Source organism: Echeneis naucrates, chromosome 9, assembly GCF_900963305.1.
Source record: "Echeneis naucrates chromosome 9, fEcheNa1.1, whole genome shotgun sequence".
Lineage (NCBI taxonomy): Eukaryota > Metazoa > Chordata > Actinopteri > Carangiformes > Echeneidae > Echeneis > Echeneis naucrates.
Window position 1 is genome coordinate 18,993,000 of NC_042519.1, and position 22,354 is coordinate 19,015,353.

The 22,354-nt window shown below is 42.9% G+C and overlaps 1 protein-coding gene across 2 annotated transcripts in view; it reads right to left on the reverse strand.

The window, feature by feature from the left end:
• Nucleotides 1-232: 232 nt before the first annotated feature.
• Nucleotides 233-22,354, reverse strand: part of sema6a (sema domain, transmembrane domain (TM), and cytoplasmic domain, (semaphorin) 6A) — a 98,443-nt gene continuing 76,321 nt past the window's right edge. The window contains exons 16-19 of one of the 2 annotated variants that reach the window (XM_029509589.1): nucleotides 18,933-18,991; nucleotides 18,031-18,051; nucleotides 14,479-14,658; nucleotides 233-4,066 (exon numbers count right to left, since the gene is read on the reverse strand). In XM_029509589.1, coding sequence (XP_029365449.1) covers nucleotides 2,907-4,066; nucleotides 14,479-14,658; nucleotides 18,031-18,051; nucleotides 18,933-18,991 — 1,420 coding nt within the window. In that variant the 3' untranslated portion in view covers nucleotides 233-2,906. The remainder of the gene's footprint in view (nucleotides 4,067-14,478; nucleotides 14,659-18,030; nucleotides 18,052-18,932; nucleotides 18,992-22,354) is intronic. The other variant, XM_029509590.1, reaches the window with a different exon arrangement.

Below are 22,354 nucleotides of genomic sequence, written 5' to 3' on the forward strand. Positions count from 1 at the left end.
TGACGCAACCAGACATTTTTGGATAAAAAAAAAATAAAAAAAAAAAATACTTAGCTTAGTAGATCAGCATTATTTCAGGCCTGGAAAAAATGCTGGCTCATGCACACCCAAACCTACTGGAGGGTGCAAGCAGGGCCAGATACCGATCTCCAACACACTGGTATTCAGGAAGTCATGTTAATCTTCGCTCTCTTGGAGATGGTTGTTTTTTACCTGACTGCTGTCATTACTGTTTCGTCCAACCCCAGACCAGGTTTTTTTTTTTTTTTCTGAGGGGCGGGGGGCATCCCTGTCATTTCAACTTTGACCGAATGTGTTGATGAACCCTGCCAGCATCTATGTACACATTTGTTAGTCAGGTCACAGATCCTACTCGCCTTTCTCAGGTTAGCTGTGGATTGAGACATAGTTGGCTTTCCTCCATTGAGAAACAGAAAATTGCTTGATATCAAGAAAACTTTTACCTATCTACATATACAACACTAAGGGAGTGCTCTGTTCATTTAAGTGTTGGGGGAGGTGACCAATAAAAATCCTTCAGTTAAGCAAAGGAAAGGCGGGAAAAAGGTCAGATTAGTAAAACTCTCAGCCATTCTTCAGGTCATAGAGAGAGTTAGTGAAGCAAAATAAAAATGTATTGCTAAACGTCCTCAATTGTTTGCTTTTTATTTTTATTTATTTATTTGTTTTTTAAAAAATGGGGGTTAAATAAGGTACTTTTAATATCACTGTTTTAAAATGTCAACTTTCTTTACAGGAACCAGCCTGTTTATGCAACTGTCTGACAAGTAAGTGTTAAATTTTACTGAAGAAGCCGACAATTGTGTTAGTTGTATTTTATCCTGTGCACCTGCCACGTGGTTGCTATAGCATTATTGTTGTAGTGCGTCAGAAAGATACACATACATTGGCCTTCACTAGTAACAAATGCTAATTAATTAATCAGTCCGTTAACCATCACCTCAAACAAAGAAGACAGCAGAAAAAAAAAAAATTAAAAAGAAATACCAGGACTTTGAAGTTGTATAAAATAGAAAATGAAAAACACTCACAACGTCTTCATCAACACTGCCAGCACAACATAAAGGGTTGCTTTAAGCGCATTAATGGCACAATCAGAAATGAACCACAAAGATGAGTGTGTGTGTGTGTGTGTGTTATGTATGTGCATGTGTTTATGTGTGTGCGTCAGAAAGAAAGAGGAGTGCGTGTCCTCCTTCCCCTCTCTCCTCTGGACAGTAAGTGTGTTATGTGTAGGGACCAGAATTACAACAATAACACCTACATTCTTTAATTGCATTTTTATCAAACCAGGGAAATATCATGATGTAAGAAAAATAAAAAATACTACAAGGAGACAGAGTCAACTATGCTATGAAAGAAACATTGTCACTACTTTAGGGTGTAAGGCACAAATTTACATGTGGAAAAAGAAGCAGGCAATACAGATGTTTTATATATACTTTTTCCTTTCATCCTTTCTTTCTTTTCTTTTTTTTTTTTTTTTTTTTTTGCCTGCTCATCTGTGTGACACCGGTAGAAAAGTCGATAACGTTCAAAAACGGAGGCCGCGCTCTGTTCCCTCGCAGCGCCACCTACAGCCTCTTTTTGTGTGTGTGTATGCAGATTCCCATACTGTTGCTGCAGTCGGTCATCTTATATTTGCAACATGCAACAGTGAGCTTTGATGGCACCGGTAAGCCAGCAACCAATTAGGACAAATGTTACCGACTCACACAAAACCACAGTGCTGATTGAAAGGGGGGGTGTGGGAGGGCAGGGGAGGGGAGGGGGGGTGCTCATTGGAGCAGTGAAAAGGGGAGATTCACAAAGTCTCTTTTTTTATGATTGGTCTAAAACAATGGAAAGTCTGGTCCATGAAGGTTGAAGTCCCTGTCTGGCACAGTTTAAATAAATATTTCCTCCTCTTCACATATATCTCAAGCTGCAGGTCCAACTGAGCACTCAGTCAGCCCAAGAGGACCTTCAGTCATCAAGGAAGTTCTACTGGCTCCAGTTTAATGACTTTAAATAAGTTTTTTTTTTTCTCATACTTGATTAATTAATATTAAAAGATCTCTTCTCTGTCCCCTCCCTCTCTCTCTGAGCCTAAAAAGTCAGTCTTTTTCTTTTTTTTTTTTTCCAAAAGCACTTAATAAAAATAAATACAACAAGCTATTAGTATTAACAGTCATGTTAATTCAGTAACCAGTACAGTAGAAGATTCCTCTGGCCCAGGCTTTCAGTCAAATCCAGGCAGGACTTGATTGTGGTAACACTGAGAGGCTTTTCACAGTTTCCGACAGAACTCTGGCAGTCATCTGTCCGTTCAGTCTGAGCTCAGTCTCTCTGAGTGCCTGCTCACTCAGATTCCCCCAGTCCTCAAGTTACTGTACAATGATTACGCTCCGAACTCCCTGGGCTGTCTTCTTATGTGCTTTTACAAGCGTGATAAACTATCAAGTCGAGTCCCGGTGGCCGAGCGACACCACAAACGAGAGAGCCACCGTTTTTGGATGCTACAGAATGCCGTTGGATGAAATATTCAGGATGAGCATCATCTTCTTCTGTTTCAGTGGCATGTGTTCCCATGTGTGTTTACAAAGGAACCGGGAGCCAAACAGAGCATGAGCTCTACGATGGCAACAAATGACGACAACCATTTGTATAATATTTACATATTTATATAAAAGGAAAGTGTTTTTCTTTTTTCTTTAAAAAACCGTGTTTCATTTTCCACTGTACACCAAAAACAAACAAACAAACAAACAACCAAAAAAAAAAAAAAAAAAAGAAATCACTAAAAGTAGATGCAAGTTGTACAGTATTCCCTGTTTTTTTTTTCTCTTTCAGAAAAACCTTTTACTACTGTCTGTTCACATTGGACCTACTGGGTGATGAGCTGACTATGTGCAGGAGTCACTGGACTTGACTTTTGTCGAGAGTGAGACTACGGAGGGTTTTGGAGGGACGTCAGGCTTGAGGTGTTTGATGCCCGTTCGAGGCAGTGAACCGTAGGAGCTCATTCCAGGCTGCCGCGACAGGGATATGCCCTGCGCTGTCATTTGTATGGAGTCCACCCTCTGAGGGGCAGGCGGTGGAGTCTCCACACGGTTGAAGCTGTGGTGTCTTGCCAAATGAGAGGAGTTAGATGAGTTGGTGTTGTGCTTCTTGAGGGCCGAGGATCCGGACGCAGCGGACGCTGATCCTTTCCGGAGTCCGTAGACTGACGAGTGGACCTCCAGGCGTTTGCCCATCTGTGGCACAGCAGGAGGGATGGTGAGAGATGCCTCCCGCTGGGGTACACGAGGCGGCAGCACCCCTTCTGGATCCACCATGTTGAGGTTGTGACATGGACTCTTCACTGTCTTGTACTCCAGGGTGGCCCCCTGGTCGTCCATGACACCATGGCCGATGCTCAGGTCGCTGTGGTGCGGCTGCTCCACGTACTCATGCTGATAGGATTGGTGTGGTTGCAAATGAGGCTGGAGCTGGTGCTGATGCTGCGGCAGAGGGAGGACCACCACACTGGGGATGTGCCCTGGCGATGCCCTTAGAGGCAGATCGGTGGAGATGACTGGGGAGCCCATAGGTGGTATGTCCTTGGTGCAGGCGTTGATGAGGTTCTGGTTTCTTTCCCACTCGCGGCTTCCTCGGCTGGGCTTACGACGCGGCTGCATGGGGGTGGACTCCGGCGTTGGCAGAGCGGTGAGGTCCAGGTGGTGCTGATCGGCTTTTATCAGCATCTTCCCGTTTGGTGTCATCCTCCCGTTGTGCATCAAAGGGGTCAGGATCGCCTCAGGTCGACCATCTTTGGCCTGTGTCTCAAACAGGCCCGTCAGCTTAGTCACGCTGTTCATAGATCCCCGGCGGGAGTGGAGATGGAGGCTGTCCTTTTCCTTGCGGCCCGTCAGGTCCATGTCTCGCCGTCGGTGGTCACAAACACAGTAGACAATGATGCCAGAGAAGATGGCGCCCATGGCAAATGCTAGGATGACAGCAATGGCCAACAGGGTCACAGGAACCAGCTGGTCACGACCCTTCTGGTAGCTCTCACGGATCACACCTGCAGAGAAACGGTGAGATGACATTCAAACTGGCAGCCTAAAAATTGGAAAAAATCCTACTGCTGCTGGTGTGTGTTGTTGTTTCGAAATAAAGGCTGAGCTGTTGGGATGGACACTTTTTATTGGACAGGCAACTAAATAGAAAATGATATTGAATTATAAGACGTAACAATATTTCCGAGGCAAAAATTATTACAGGTGGAAATAATTTCATGACAAACATGCAAATGAAGACGGGTTTATCTCATCATGAGGAACAGCTATTCAGAATGGACACAAATGGGAGCTCGAAGTAGCAACATTCAGTGTTTTCTGAAAATCCAATCTTAGACTGAAAATGTGTTTTGGAGGAGTGATTATGATTCACATTTTAAATCCCAGATAAAACCCTCTGCTGAAATGAAAAAAGATATGAACGCAGATAAAGGAGCCTGAAATACCCAAACCGCTTTCTTCTCATTGATGCAAATGGGAGACTTTTCATAAAGCTTGGATCCAATCTCATGAATCACAGAGAATACATTAAAAGGCCCATGATTATGCGTTAAATCCAATGAGCTATGTCATCAGTATCTTATGAAAGTGGCACTTTCAAAGACTGGCAAAAGTATGTTGCAATGCAGCCAGATAAAAGATAATTCAATAAAAACGGATAAGAAGTATTGTATCAGTGGGAGGGAATTTGGGGGTAGCAACGTTGTGTGTCGTAAAATGGGGCTCAAATTATCTCCACGCACTCACACACACGCACCTCCTACACACATAAACACTGATGATATCCTCCAGCCTGCTGATGAATGTAGACATCTAATGCAACACTTTGTACCTCGGGTTAAACACACCAGTCCACAGTAGAGAGATTTATAATGCATTCACACATGACCTGCGGCCAACACAGATCAGTTACCGCAGACAGAGGATTAGACAGGTGGGCTCTATCATGTAAAAAGCTCCCACAGCGCACCGCTGCTCTTGATAACGTGACTCAGTTCCACACATGTGCTCCGAGCCCGGTGATATATTATTCATTGTAAAAAAACGTTTACACGTGAAAGACATTTGTGAAGGGTCAGTGTTGGTTGTAAAATTGAAATCATTTGAAAACTGTAAAATGCAAAAACAAAAAAATAAATAAATCTAAAATATTAAAGTGAGCCAATCTGTATCATCTGAGTCTAATTTGATAGATCTCCTTCATAGGAAGTGTCTGTGTGGGAAATGGGATTTCTGTAGCAGGCTTCAGATATCAAAGAGAATTTACATAAAAATGACACTATGTCTAAAAAAGCATGAGTGGTTTGTCTTGACTTCGAATTCTTTAAACAATTTTTTAGATATTCACAAAAAGTAGATGCGGTTTTTGAAAATTTGAACCGGTCTGCATTAAATATTTTAAAGTGAAATGTACCGCTGAGCTGTGAACTTCAAAATTTAACACAACACAGTAATTGAAACAGTTTTTCAACAAGCAGATTGATGCATTTTGCTCCTCTTCCAGTTTACTGTTTCAACAAATCACATCTCTTCTCCCGCAAATCATCATTAAAGTGTTTCAATTTGCTTTGTTATTTTCCAAAAGAAGCTGCCACAAAATGACGCGTTAGTGGCAAAAAAACCTTGAAGAGGCCGGGTAATCGTGTTTGGGCTTTTCAGCGAGGCGATGTGGCTGACGATGTACTCGGAGGATATCTCCTTTCTCTGTCTCCAAACCGAGACATAACACAGACAAAGAAACAGCGTTGTAATCTGTTCTCATGGAACCGAAATCCAGACTCTCTTCGACTCGCATCCATAATCCTTGCTAGCTGGAGTCATACTCCTAAAACATGACTTCCAACTCCCTTTCCCAGCTGAAACGAAGCACGGAGCCGTACCTCACTGAATCAACTTCACAGCTAATCATAGATAAAACAAACGCCACCCGAAAACTTCACTATCCTCTTTAATAGAGTGCTGACAACATGCATCTGTCATTTAGTGTTTAACAAAAGGTTTAAAAAACTTCTGTTCCAGCCAGAATCACGTCTTATCGCGGACATGCCCGTCTGTGTAGATAGTGTGAGACCTGATGAGTTTTATCTGCAGAGAGGCATTAGAGGTCTGACAAGTGTTATACAGCCTGTGTGACCAAACGGCTTCATCTGTCTGAAGAAACCATCTGCTTTCCATCTCATACAGTAACATCTGAGAACAAAAGAGATACTTTTCCTCGCCGCTATCTTTCACTTTGTTGACTTTCTTCTGTCCTTACTAAGATCTTTTTCTTTTTGCCCTCTCGCTCCACTCTCTGCTACTTCTCTTCCTTACAGCAACAATAAATCACTCTCCCGACTTTCAGGGTGTTTTTCTTCACACTGCCTGTCTTCCTTATTCTAAGTGTTCTCATTCAGTGGAAACGGGGAAGGCTGTAATTATGAACCTCGCGCGCATTGTGAGTTATCATCCTTTGGCAGAAACGACGATGACGAGGGTTGCTGTTTGAGAGCTGCTGGGTTAAATGTGTCTACTGACAGCAGAGAAGAAAAGCAAGAGGAATTCCGCTTCTCCTGAGGCGAGGAGCCCTGAAAATCTCCAAAAATCATTCTCGCACGAAAATGAAAGTGCAAGCATAAACAAATACTTTGGCAAATCTCTCTTTTATCCCTAATCCGTGTTAAATGTAAATACATTCACCGATCTCTGTCTTTAGTGCTTACATCCTGAAATAGCAAGTCAAAACTGTTATGAACTTTCATGACAGAACATTTATTCCGATTGAAGGTTAATTTATTTCCACCCAGGCTTTGGGTTTGCCTGAGGGCCACAGAGCCAAACTGCTTGTCTGTTCTTGTGGAGGAGGTGATCAGTGGAACTTGATCTTAGTCTTCTGTTCCTGGTGTGAGAACCCACGATTAAGCCCCATTTAACTGTGTAACTTTCATTATTTTCTCACTCTTTTCACCCCTTCCATCGATCTCCCCATGACTCTTTGCACTCACATACACGTCCGGAGGGTACTTAGCCCAAGGCCTTGGGTAAAACACAAAAGAAAGAAAGAGGAGAAACTTTGAAGACTTCAATCTTTCATGTGAGAAATAGTGTCTCATCCTGACATCAAAGCAGAATCAGAGGACACCTGAGCTGTCTCTGTCGAATCACAGGACTTCAGCGTTCTGAATCAAGGTGGCTATATTTTTTTTTTTTTGGAGACCTGTTTGTGGTCTCAGGTCTGTGGCAGGACTTTTCAAAAGTTTCACGACATGACCTTAAAAAGTTTCAAAGTGCTGCTAAAACTTGACTCAGATTTTCTGCTTTGGTCTCATCTCAGCTGCTGTTGGCTGTACAGTGACTTATAATCCTCCGGTTTCAACTCTGGCCTCGCCCCCACAACGCATCGCAAGGCATCCTCCAGCTCGACACTCCTCTCAGTGGTTGAATTGATTAGAATTTCACACCGCCTCGGGCCTCAACATTCAGATATTAAACACGTATCTCAGATACTCAGATAGTTCTCACTGTCAAAACAGCCTGGGTCAGCAACACTTATAAATCAGAAACGTTGTAATCTTCTGTGACTGGAACTTGTGAAAGCTCCCGCTCCCCCCCCTCTCTCTCTCTCTCCCTCTCTCTCTCTCTCTCTCTCTCTCTCTCTCTCTCTTTCACACACACACATAGACACTCTTACACTCATCTTTTCAGAGGCACCAACTGAGTTAAGCTCACAGAGCTCGTCTTTGTGCTGGTGTTGGGAAAACTTCAAAGGCAGTTTAACATCACAGAGGGGTTATGGAGAGTGCCCTAACCTCTGGCTGCAGGCCATGGCACAAAGACGTCTGCAAAATGATAAAAATCTTAATCAGACTTCACTGCACTCACTGACTTGCCACTTGTTGAAAGACAGAGAAGTGGACCTTGATAACTAAAGACTTATTCGAGCAGCAGGAAAGATGAGGAGGAGGAGCCGAACATTTTTTACTCTTCACCGCAGCGAGTGCTTTACAAACTTCTGATTTGCTTTCAGGGAGTTGCTTGATGTCATCTTTTAAAAAGAGCATTGCTGTTTAGATGATGACAGCAATTCATTAAGTTCTATTGAATCCCCAGTTAGGATATTACCCCATTAAGTCTTGTGTGTGTTTGGATTCGAGAGGTTCTTAATGGCGTTATTCAATATTGAAGCATCAGACAATCGTGAGTCTGTGCACTGAATGCTAATGAGCCTGTTAGGGTATAATTAAACCTCTAATTATATCATTCGGTACCTCAGGTATTAACACAGATGTACTACCTTATCCACCGCCCTGCGTACAAAATGTAGTATTAAATGCTCACAGGAAATGAGCCTAAATTAACCATCCCTGGAACATTTTTCATCAGCTGTTTGATGCCTTAAATTGACACTGTCACTGTTTGCATTAACGAGCAATAAACTTGGGAGAAGGCACTACCCAGCATGGCACGCTGAGCCAACACTATCTAATTACTTCTATATCTTGCTGTATTTATATGTTGGTACCCTGAAGCGGCTCATTTCCATAGATTCTGTCACTTAGTGTTGACTCCTGTGCAGCACTGATGAATCGCTCTTATTCGGTGTTTTCCTAACTTGCTTTGACTGCTGAAAACACTTTACTGGGAAGCCGATGACTTGTATGCATGGCCTAGGTGTCACGCCTGTGCTTTTGATATAAGTTACCATTCATCCAGCCATTTTAGTCAATGAAAAAGGCATTCATAACAAAAAAAAAAAAAGAATAGTGACAGCTGCATGTAGGTAGAAGTTCCACAAGCAGAAAAAGATGAGTCACTGTGATATGGGATTCAGTCGGTGGCCAAAAAATACAAAGCAAAGCTTTTGTATGAAGCGGAGATGGTGAGGCGTCTTACAGAAGAGAATTAGCAGTGTATAAAAGAAAAGTAAGCAGCAAATGCGTGCGGAAAACAAAAACGGTCTGAGACAACAATACGCTAATCAGCGGAGGAAATTACGACTCATGTCTTGGCATCAGTCAGGGAAGTGCGTAATATCGGGAAACAGTCCACTGTTTCTGTTATGATTCACAATGAACTGCAAATAGTTCAACAGGCTCACACAGTAAACTCTGACCAGCAGGACACAGTGCATCAAAATCCTGAACTGAATGACAAGAAAATCATCATCATTTGATTAATAAAACTCTTTTCTCTATTGCTACAATGAAGTATTTCTGCATTTCAGGGCTGCCTCACCAACTTTCAACCTACAGTCTATCATCCTTTTTTATAGGATCAATCTAAATCCTATCATTCTGCTGTCAAGACATATGAAACTGTTGCCGCTGAATTGCCCAACGTGCCGAGCCTCACAGGCTGCTGAAAAAGTCCGCCAGCCAGATATATCATCAACTGACAGTGACCAGAGTTCATGTTAAACCAAAGCCTCTATTACCTCAAATCTTGTCAGCTCACCTCCAGGGGAAGGCAATTTGAGAGGAGATGTCGCTTCATAATAATCAGACAAGCACGAAATCCCTTCTCTATCTTTTCTGGCTCACTAAGAAACATCGCTGAAGGGAAATTGTGTGACAATTACAGACCGGCAACATTTAAGGCTAATGGGTACTAAACACTACCCTGTGCCTTGGCAGGAGTTTTTTTTTTTTGTTACTTTTAGTACAAGCAGGGCTAATGTGGGATAAATGAGTGGTTTATAGCATCCTTTTATAACTGCCTTTTGCCTTGTTTTTGTGTTTTGTTTTGTTTTTTGTTTTTTTTTACGGTCAACATAACTGTGTTTGCAAATTTGCCAGAAAAACTGAGATCAAAGCCACAATTCTGCCCTTCTGGGGCCGAGTAGCTGGACGGACAGAAGGCAACAGGGGATGAATCCATTAAAATTTAAAACCAGAATTTGATGCCTTTTTTTCCTGCTGCAATTGCAAATACATGACAGTCTCTCCTCCCATAACTTCAGTACGTGTAGCATTCAAGAGTGACACGACATGCCCGGTGACAATGGTGAAGTGTTTCCTCAACAGCTCTGCGGAAAGTGAAATGCTTTTTGGCAAGGAGGAATTAAAAATGGGAACTGTATTCTAGTGTGAGAGGGGTCATACCCTTCCCCGATCATACCCGCCTCACCTTGGCACACAGGTGCCAGGGAGCTGCCTGCAGCTGAAAATAACTCGTGCAGAGCAGCTGTCAGACAGTTGGCGGTACAGTGAAAAATCCTGACATGGAGGGAAATCATATCTCTCCATAAATTACAGTGGCTCTCATGTAATGGGGAGGAAATCTCATCAAAGCACTCTAATGTTATTTTGGAAACACAATGTTGGGGGGAAAAAAAACAAAAACAAGCGTCTTCAGATGAAATCTGAATGCACTACTTATCAAAACAAAAAGTGCAAACAAAACACAAAAAGAAGTGACAAAACATAAAGTGTCTTCTTCAGCATGCATGAAAAGAGAATACATCGCACCACATCAGAGAGCCAGGTCCCTTAAAAATGGTGGTTATGTATTCCCAATTAGATTTTGGTAAAAAAATAAAATAAATAAATAAATATATATATAACTGTTGTCTGCATTATGTACGTAGGTAACGTGATCTTTCCAGTGTGGAAAGTACAACATGTTGTCAACACTACTGATCTGTCACACGACCCCCTCCAAAATACAGCACTGCAGTAAAACCTATTTCCTATTTCATAAAGGTTGCGATGTATACACTGCTGTCAAGACATGTAGATTCAAATATGTGATTACTTTGGAGGTTCTCATTTGTGAATGCTGCTGAACAGTGTTGTGTCTCTTATTTAGCCTTACAGTGTGAATGAGGAGGGCAGAATAATAGGCACTCTTGTCTGCACAAGGTGGAGTGGTTATTGTTAATAAATAGAAAACATTACATGTTATGCTGAAGTTTTAAAAATTCAGGTGTTCGAAGTGCTTTAACATAACCCTTAGAAATCTGTTAATCATGCTTTTGCTTCTAGGGTGGATTTTGTAAGAAACGAATGAAAAACCTTACCAAGGTTTGCAGTTTACCAGTCAGGAGGAAAATGTAATTTCCTGTTATTATATTTAAGTCATTTCTAGGAGACAGGATTTCACCAAATGTACCTACTTCTTTTTTTGTGATATTCAGCCCGACATCATTGCAGCCAGGATTAGTTGAGTTAGCCGGGTAAATAAAAAAATACTGGACATTCAGCGTGAAAACTGCAGCCCAGTATGAAAAGAATGAATAAGAGGGATAGAGAAAAAACATTGTTACTGACTCTGTTCAGCTACATCTTGTATCCTCACTTATTCCCTTTTCTTTCCATCACTTTTGTTCAGTTAGTCAGTCCACCTTCTTTGGTTTACCCTTCTCTTTTATAACCTTCACTGCTATGTTATGGTCTTGTTCTGTTTAATAAATCTCTATCACATGTGTTCCTTTTCTCTCTGTGCTTCTCCCCTCCCACATTTCCCATGTCTCTTCCCTTGTTGTGTCTCTCCATCCCTCTTTCCGTCCACCTTTTTTCTTGCCTCCCCCCTCTGGATAGCTGTTGTAATGAACCCATAAATTGGAGCAACACAGCGGTGGCTACAGGTCGGAGGTTGGGGGAGGATGGATGTAAGGTGGGAGGGGGGGGGGGGGGTTGAGACTGACAGAGAGAGGGAAGAAAGAGGAGGGAGAGCGAAAAGGGGGAGAGACAGGCAAGGATTCATTCCTGCAGACAAGGGAAGAGATATGACTCCAGTTGGAGAAGAGACAGACTACAAGGGGAGAGACAGAGACGCAGAGATGGGGGAGGAGAAGAGACAGGGAAAGCCAGGGGGGAGGGGCATTGTGAGGAGGAGGCTCCATAAATTGGTTCAGGAATTAATTTGCACTAGGTAAGGTATAGCCTTGGAACATGCCATCCCAGTCAGATGAGAGGCCCTGTGGAAGGGAGACTGATCACAATGGCAGCAGATGGTGGAAAAGTGGCAGGGTTGCTGGTTTTCGGGGAGCAGGTTGAGCGACGGGAGGCAGAGGGAGAGGTTTATGGTGGAATGACAGGAACGGAAAGAAAAACATAACAGAGACTGATGAGGTCCGGACAGACAGACAGACAGACAGACAGACAGATAGGCAGACAAACACTCAAGCTCAAATGTACTGTGAAACACAAGCTGCCACCTGGCAACTGCCATGGCTCCACTGGAATGTCAGATAATGATGCTGTTGGGTGCTAAATATCATCAGTGTGAGAACACTCTCACTTTGCAGCATTTCTAATTACTCTGGTGGTGTTGGACTAATACATATTGACAGCACTGTAATATTCATTAGCAGATAAGATTCCACAATGCTGCAAATGAAAAAGTTAGGAAGTAATTGTAATTTTTTTTTACGTTGGGAACATGGTTGCAAATAACTTTGGATATGAGTTAATATGTTGTCAATCAAGCATAAACTTTCATACTTTTGATGCTCTAGCCAAATATTTATCCCCAATGTCTAGTGTAAAATTTGTTGCATGAGTTTATCGCTGTACCATTAAAATGCAGATGAAACGACTCATTTACATAACTCCATAATCGCTTCTCATAGCCTATATTGATTCCATTTTCAACATATGCAGTTTGAAAAGTTTTCACAGTACAGTTGACACCTGAAGCCAGTAATACTTTGGCTGACAGGAAGGAAGAGGAGGCAGGATGGGTGGAGCAGGAAATGAATACTGTTGACTGTGGTGCTCAATTTGCCATGCTGAAAAGCATTAAGCTGCATGGAGGCAAAACTGTGCCTAATACCATCAAAGCAATCAAGGCAGGAAAAAGGCAAATGTATAAATAGCAAAAAAAAAAGAAAAGAAAAAATAGACATAATCTCACACCAAGCCATGCAAAATATCAAGAATTGCTCACAAGAAACCAACATAAGGAAAAAAAAAAATCTAATCAGAGCTGACTTTCAGAGAAAAGTAAAACTGAAAGACTGTAGAGCTGAAATTGAAAACAGAACTGATAAATATTGAAACAAGCTGCAAAGGTGTCTTTTAGAAATGATAATAATAATAACAATAATGATAATACAGAAAAACAGCAAGAAGCATTGTTTTTGAAATGTGAAGCCCTGTTGCAGTTACCTGAGCTTGAAACTTGCACATTTACACCCCCCCCCCCTTCTAAAAAGTATAGCATTCCTCACAATTGCTTGTGAGGCATGAGTAACATAAAAGCTGCTCAGGTAAAGGCAACAAGGAGAGCGACAGCATGTTGTGATACTGGCTGTAGGCATGCTGTCTGAAGTCTCTGCCACCATTGTGCCTGGATCTACCCAGCGATGCCTTACTGCTTCCAGCCGACATGTCGCAGTCACTGCTGTGTCTCTGTTTTATTCCACAGACAGTAGATGGGGGGAATTTTTGCTGGATGTGTGGCTGTCTGAACATGCATAACGCCTTATTTTCGTTTTTTAGAATTATAAGAGAGCTTTAAGTGTGCCGCAGTATGTGTACTTGTACTTCGGTATTTGATAAGTGAAAAATGTATTTGGGGGGAAAAAAAAAAAAAAAATTCTGTCCTATAAACTGAGAAAGTTGATGTGTAGATATTTCTGACTACGATCTTTGTTTGGATTACAGAAATTCTGAAGTTTTCTTTTAATAGTGCATAAGATGCAAGTTTAGTTTGTTTTTTTGTCCTTAAATGCTTTCTTCATGAATAAGTATGGAAGAGTTGATGCTGGCTCTGTTAGTACAAACTATTTAAAGCAGTGCAGCTATGTTACATGATTTAATGGGATCTTTAATAAGTCTAGGTGTTTCATTAAGACACAAAACCTGGATCGGCAGCACTGCTGTGACACCCCCCCACCCCTCCCCCCGCCCCTCCATTGTGTGTCGTCCCACTCGTCCGTTTCCCCTTCCTATATTCTCTCTCCGTCTCATTTATCCAGCGAGCCATCCTTGAGCCGCTGCAGCATTAGGCAGGTTGTTAACACGGGAGAAAAGGGCATTCAATGTCATGTCACCGTGTCTCAAAGCATGACAGAGCCGGGGCCCCGGCCATCTTTTCCAGGAAATAAATACATCGCCATCTTCCTTTTCAGAGTGTAATGGTCTGGATATTACATCTCCTGTGGGACATTACAGTCCACAGATAATAAATCCACCCTGAAGCGTGTGCATGTGAGCGTTTGTGCGGGAATAGCGTGTCTGCATATGTATTTACAATGTGGGTGTGTTTACATACATCTTGCTGGGGGGGGTGTATGCACGCAGTTTAAGGCAATTTGTCCCCTGGAGAGAAAGCGATTCAGAATCTCTACACCTTGTCAGCTGGAAGCAGCCAGGCAGCCGTAAATCTCAATTACGCAAACCCCCCCCAACCCGTCCTCCCTGCCCACCCGCCTCCCTTGCCACAGGTGACAATGGACCGAATTGTCTGCTCACTGTTGCGTTCCAAGGCTTACCATTGGCTTCGGGCTGAGTCTGAGAGGGCACGGCCACGTAGGGGTCCTCCCCTTTGTCTGAGCTCATGGGGGGGTCCTTCCGCTCCACCATGCGGCCCCGCCCCAGGGGGCCCTCTGCGGCCTCAGGTAGGGCTGAGGTGGGGAGTGAGAGGGTGTGGTGATGGTGGTGGTGATGGTGGCCTGCCGGACACAACACAGGTTAACCGACGCTCAGGGCAGACAGGAACAGGCTTTCAGTGCATGTGAGCACAGGCCAGCAGGGACGCACACAAACACACACACACATACATGCACACACTTAGAAGTACTTCTACTTCTTCTTTGAAGCATCATCAGATCTGTATTCACACATGGACAGCTGCTGGGCCATGTGAGGCAACAAAGTGTCTCTCTCCCAGTGACCCTGGGCAACTCATTAGTAAATGTGTGTGTGTGTGTGTGTGTGTCTGTGCATTTCTCAGGATGGACATGTCCTTTCTTTTTTTTTCCTGTCATTCTCTGCCTCTCTGTGACTTTCCCACTCTCTCCCCTCCTGCTCTGACTGACATGTCAAAGCTCTGCCGGGTCTGTCAGAGAGGAGCAGAGTACAATCGTATTCCTCCCCAATCACCATGGGGTGTCTACCTTTGATATGAAGGACAAGAGACAAACTTTCTTTCCATTGGTGCCCGCAACTTTTCTTCAACTGCAAAGTGTTTCTGAGTCTGTTCATGCTCTTCACCGCTACCTTTCTCAAGCTCTCTTTAACTTTAAAACTTACTGTTCAATTTTTATTTTTTTTTTTATTTTTTTTTTTTTGTCATAATGCTCAGTTCCTTTCAAATATTCACCATTTCTCTTTGAGACATTTCACAGAATGTCTTTGTGTTGTGGACCGTTTCTCACAGAATAGGAGAGACTTGGCGACGACACTTTCGTCTCGTCAGTTCCTCCTGCTCTTGTCACGTCATCTGCTTCCCTCATTCCATCTCACCTTTCCTCTACTCCTATCTCCCATGTACCACCTCTTGCCTTTGTTTTAAAGCGAAGAAGCTCCCAAATGTTTCCCAGCTGCTCAGCCGGTAATCTTTATTTAGCAAGGCCTTCAGCAACACGTCTAGATCAATCATCAGAAAAAATGTTATTAAGCCTTAATGAATTTTCTCTGATCTAACCCCTCCCTGTGATTAAATTCGTTAATGGCCAAATGAAGTATCGGCCAACAGTTGTAACGGGTACACAGCCAGCGGGTACTAATGATGATGAGGCCAAAATATGAACAGCACAAAGTGTCTGTCTGTGAAAATGAATGCACTGTCAATGTTCTGACACCCAAAAGTTTGGCGTTATCTGACAAATGCAACAAAGCAGCCTATCACCTGTGGATGACATATCACACCTACTCCTCCTCCCCGTCTATCACCTAAACGTGTCGCATATAATCTCTGTGCTTTCCTGCATCTGCCTGTCTCAGTTTTCTCATTTTCCTTTATAAGTGGAATTTGTGCATAAGAGTTGTCTGAGCATTTATTTTTGAACTGTGCTAATCACATTACTATCCCACATGCTTGCATTTAAGCCACCATACACAAGATATATATTGTATTTAATATAATGTATTTAAGCTAGACATAAAAAAAAATCCCTTGATGAAGAGTGACAACACTTTTATCAACATCCTCTGTGGAGCTCAGCCTCCAATTCCCATTTAAACATGCATTCTCCACGGAGGAGGTGAAGGCAAAATGTGTGTGTGTGTGTGTGTGTGTGTGTGTGTGTGTGTGTGTGTGTGTGTGTCTGCAGATGTACAAGTGCCATTTCAATATGTGCTTATGCTTGTGTTTGAAGATGGGGGGACATTTTAGGAGCCTAGCATTGATGCTGTTGATAGACTGTGCACATCAGACACCCGCACAACACCATCCAGAGCCTCCTCCTCCTCTTCCTCCGTGTGGCGTGGCAATCATTAAAATGATTTATTTAACTATTGGCCCAAGGCTGAGAGATTAGTGTGACAGGCCTATTTTATAATTCATTCCCCCACTGCCAGGGGAAGTGCAATTCGGGCAGATGACACACATAGAGAGAGAACTCGGGGCCTCAGAGCTCCTCCACGGATTGGGGGGTGGGGGGGAGCCCTAAACTGCAGACGGAGGCACATCTCTCTCTTTCTGCAGATTAAAAGAGAGGCAATGTTGTCTAGTCTGGAGAGGAGCAGAGCAGAATGGAGAAGGGGCATTTATTTATCTTCAAATCCATATCATCCACTGACAGATAGATGGAGAGGCTCTGGGGCAATGGCTGAGACTTTGTTTGGGGGGTTGTAAACTGAGTATTATCTGTGTGTGTGTGTGTGTGTGTGTGTGTGTGTGTGTGTGAGTGTGTGTTGAAACACACAGCCAAGCCTGTGGAAGCATATTCAGCACTATAGGGGGTGCACACCAACACAGATGCTTTTTCTGTGACCCTGGATCTCCAAAAGGAGGGAGAATCACAGTGGGGGGAGAGCCACAGGGGGGTGAGAGAGAGAGAGCTGGGCTTTCTGGAGCAACTTCAAAATATCTATTCTTGTCTGTCTGTATGGATCTGACTGTTTTGATCTGGCAGCTGCGAGGTATGTGTGTGAAAGGGAGAGAGTGCGAGAGTCACCGAGAAAACCAAACTAATGCACGCCACTCCGATTAGATAAAAATAAGGTGATTGTGTGAGTAGGTGTGGGTGCTATGGATAAGAGTGACTTTGCTCTAGGCTAATCCCATCTGTTTATCATTCTTGAAAGAGGAATGGTATCAATCATCTGACACCAAAGTGTGATTGTGATGTTGCACAGTGTGATTATTAGAAGAGTGAACATATCTGCACTAAAAAAGCCAAAGATAAAAATATCTCTCCATGTTTACATTGGCCTTGCTGACTTGAGCATCTTTGACTGTGTGGAGAGTCTCTGCCAACTACACATGCTTGGCCACAGTTGGCAGAAACACATCTGATCTAGGCCGACTCTAGAAAGGGCCAATTAATGTGCAAGTTGAGACATTTCTTCTCCATCAAGGCCCCAAACCAACAACAACCAGATCCATCAAATTAACGATGCAAAGGTCAGGCTAATTAATGCTACTGCACAAAGGATAAAGATGATCGGGTTGTGGGGGACGAGAGCGGGGAGAGGGTGTAACACAACTAACAAAATCAGAATATTTTGAATTCCATGTTTCTGATTTCGACTTCTGCATCCTTTATTCTAAACACCAAAAAGGGGCTGAGCGAGGAAATACTAGGAGAAGGGAAATTTACTGACCATGCCTTAATGTTTCATTACCTTCGTAACGGGAAGGAACGTCTATCAAAAAGAAGGAGTGAAATGAATTTAGTTAAAACCTTGAGTCATTAATAAACCCTCTTTACACATGTGGGAGGAGTTTTCATTTCCTTGAGAGGGAATGATTGATTGAAAAGACAAAGAGGCGTGGCTGAAGTTAAAGAGTCTGAGATGAAATGCAACTCCTGTCTTTCTTCCCCCTCTTATTTATTTATTTATTTTCATTGCCTCCACAATTTATGTGGGATACTTACCGTTCAGTGCCACAAAGGTATCTGGAAGAAGAAGAAAAGAAACGTGTTACCGCACACACAGCAGAGAGCTCATGCCTTAACATGATCAAAAGCCATGACTTTTAATGTAATTCAGAATCGACTGGCTGCTCGATATTCTCCTAACTTCTAATCACAGGTGATCTATATGGCTTCCCCAGTGTATAAAGCTCCAGCATTATGGTTTCCCTTGACTAAACACCCTGATGAAATTGGAGTGAAAAAGCACTGGCTTCAATTACTCTGAGTAAACAGTTCAAATTAAGACGAAATGGACTATGATGAGTGATTTAGTGTCAAATTGTTTTGAAGTTTCTGTAAAAACTTGACCAGCTCAGTAAAATATCAACAGGGCGGCGTGTTTCCAAACAGTTATTTTGGTTATAGAAAGATCAAACATACATATTTTTCACTCCTTGTCTTGTAGATTAAAAGAAACCTTTCAAAGCTTTTGAGTCTGCCTGGGTTGAGAGCCCTGTCTTGTTTAATGTTTTAAAATGAGCCCTGTGACTGCTCACAAGTGGGATCTCATCCCTGTGTGTTGCTGAATGTTTGGGTTGTGTTTTCATAGCAATTTCCAAGAAGGCACCCTGTCTCTGCGCAATGGGACACAGTAGTCTATTGACCGAGGGGACCAGAGAAAGGACAGAAGGACAGAGGAGGACAAGAGGCGAAAAGGACAGATGGATGGAAGAGGCTGAAAGAGAGGATTGTGAGGGCGGAACAGACGGGGGAGAAAGAGGTGACAGCAGCGAAGAAAGAATCCGAGGGGCCGAGAGAAGAGGGAGACCAAGTTAACAGAGAAGAGAGGAATGGTGGCAGTGGTGGTGGTGGGGGAGCGTGGAAGAGAGCGGGAAAGATAAGAGTGAAGAGGCCCTGCTTACTTTGGCAATCTCCCAGGCCATCTGTGTTGCCATGCTCCACGTCCTGCTCAAAGGCCGATCTGCGGGGAACAGAGACATCATGGTCAGCGTTGGAAAACAGACCAGGCCAAGCAGGCTCGCCACACCTCGCAAAGTAACAAAAAGCTATAGGAAGGCTACTTCAAAAACAGCCCAAAACATGCTATACTCTGCCTGCACAGCAGGTTCTCTGCAGAGAGCCCAAAACTGGAACAAAATCAGAGACCACCTATGACGTACCCTGGAGGCCTAAAATCAACGGTTATGAAGAACGCTGGCAGGCTAATAAATCCAGAGCTGGCAGTGAACTCTCTGTCAAAAGTGTTGATACAAATAGATTTTTGTTTTATTTGGCTCAAAAAAAAAAAAAAAAGTCTTACGTCTTAGAGCTTTGAAAAGAATTAAAACTACTTTAGTGCTTTCTTGAAATGAGATTAGCACAACAATGATGAGAATATATGAAGCTACAGCTAGCAGCTGGTTTTCGTAGCTTAGCGCAAAGAATAAAAAGGTGGTGAGGGGGTTGGGGGGCAAATCAGACTCAATGGCAACAAAATCCATCTACATTCTCTGCTAATTCTCTTTCATTGGCACATAATATTATTCGTCTTTCTAATTCACAAAAGGAGGCTATGGTAATCTATGGTAACATTAAACACACAAGAAATAATGTGTATGCTGTAGGCAGATTAAGTTACCATTAGAAAGATGGAGGGTGGCTTCTTTCCCCTATTTCCACTTTTTAAGAAAACAGACATGACAGTGGTATTGACTTTCTCATCTAAAGGAAATATTTCCCTGACTCATGAACTTGATTATTTAGGGGGAAATGTACAAAATTGCATTTCAAGTAATAAATACTTTTTCCTATTTCTTTGTATCTGAGATAAACCAGGTTCCAGTGGACTGACATGGGCCAAAACCCGGGAGGTGAGGTGTAACCGTGCTTGAGGGCCATCATGTGACACAGACGGAGAGCATTTCAGAGTTGTTATTTTCTAATGCAATCGGCACGGAGACCTGGTCTCTTCCTGAAAGACCACCAAGCAGGCAGTAAGGAGATCTGTGAAACAGAGCGGACCAACTGTCAACCAGGATCACAGTCATGCATGACAGCTTTTCACAGTCCTTCTAAACCACCCCCCACCCTGTCCTCTCCTCGCTGTTCCTCCTCCCCCTGCCTTTTCACCCACCTCTCATCCCCCTCACCCTTCACTGGTCACAATCATAGCATGAAGGAAGAATAATTTTCCAAACCAGCATCGCCCAGCCTTTATCCCCCGATCTATCCCATGATGGGTTAAAGGCTTGAACCTGACGCTGAGGACAAGTGCAGGAGATTTTAAAAGAGAAATACAATTGGAAACAAAATAATTAATTTATGTTTATTTATTTGTTGGAGGTGATTAAAAAATGTCATCCGCTCATTCAGTATTCATTTTTCCTTAACCTTAATTGGGATAAAGATGGTAAACTGTACCTTCTTGATAACCAATTCCCCTGCAAAAGGAACCACAATAACACCAACAACACACAAACAACACTGGCATCCTCTTTTCATTTCGTTGGGTACATTTAATCTGCTTATCTGATTTGCTTATCATACGATCGTAATCACGAAGCAGACGCAGAGTTGCACAATTAAACCTGTCTAAGTAGAAAATGCTGTTCAGTCTGTCCCCATGTCTGCCTCAGAAATGCCATGAAATGTTTGGATAAATTCACAACGAGGAGTCGGCACAGATGCAGTGTCTGGCCCTTACTTGGCACATGTGAGAGAGAACGAACCACAATGTGAACAGAAAGTTAAAGGGTTCACGTCCTTGGGCAGCTGCATTAGAGGTGCAGCGTGCTCAAAAGTGACACTACAGACGGTTCAGTTCAGAGTTAAGATCCCACTGCGTAATGCATATTTAAATCAGATTCAAACTGTACGTAACTGGAGGCCACGTTTTATATTAGATGTGATTATTGCTAGATGTGTGGTTGGACAGAAGGGACATGGTTGCTGAATTGCAGGTCAAGCATAAATCTTTAATTACTCCTTTCTGAAGCTCATTGCTTACCAGGGACTTAATATTGTGTACATACAGTGTAGAGTAAGTTTGCAATATGCTTCAAGTCTGTGATTCATTTTGATCCAAAGCTTTGATTTAATAGAAATACCTGCTGTAAGCTCAAGCTTTAATAATCGGGGGGGTCACCACGGTGTAAATCAGTTTATGTGCAGGTTTTCTAAGACCCCACCTCTAATGCAGAGAGAAGCGTTGGTCATTGACAGTGATAAATATTGTTCGAATAATTATGAATATGCTAATGCGTTGTTATTGAAACACTGGAGTTTACATATTAACAGACATACACATTCATATGCAATCATTTACATGAACAGGGGGTGACTGGGGACCATATTGTGGAAGACCAGAGTGCAAGCTGTTTATAGGCAGAAGGTATAAGAGGCATAACTCCACATGGGAAACCTGGCATGCAAACACCGGGACCAGATGGAAGAAGAAAGGAGGGAAAGCATGCAAGAGAGAAGTAATATGTCAGAGGGAAGACGGAAAAAAGAAAGATGGACAAAAATAGACACACATTCATGGATTGAGATAAAAGGATAGGTAGATGGTTGCACAAAGACTGGAAAAGAGGAAGTGATGAAACAAAGTTCTCGTATTAAGGAAAAGAAAGAGTAAGAAAGAGAGACTGAGTTTAAGAAAAAGTTTTTTGTTTTTTTTTTTTCTACAAAGACCTCTTCATCTGAGCAAACCTTTTTATTTCACACCAAAAATACCACTGACCGCCCCCCCCCTTTTGTCACCCCTCCTTCTGTCCAGCCTGGCAAATGCTTTGAATAACTCGCCACACACCAACGGATCCTACCAGGCCTAATCCTCCACCCCCACCCTCTCACTTAAAATTATTGTACAGTAACACAGTGAGGTCTGCCCCTTTTAATGCCACTGTGTCAGCTACTGCTCCAGAGTGGAAACTCAATCAGAACAGTTCACTGCATCAGCGTTGTAGAGTAATAATGGGATGGATACTGCGCGTGTGTTTTTGCTCCTTGTGTTTGGCGAGTATGTGTGTCTCTGGTGTTTTGGCATGGCAGGCCGATCGTTCTGCAGCAGGGGGATCAAATTCATTCAGTGTCAAATAGCCATTGGAGCTCTGGCCCTTTTGTTATGACCTCATCTGTAAAATGCTTTTCCCATCACAAAACTCCATATGCTGTTTGTTCAGAAGGCATAATCTGGTTCTGTGTCATAACTACAGCCACAAATTATAGCTACCGTGACCATTGAGCTTTTCTCCCGCTCTGCGTACCCAACCCCAAGCCTGGGGATAACAACACTTTCTTTCCATTCATCCTTCCAATAGCCCTTTCAGCTGGAGGAAATTGC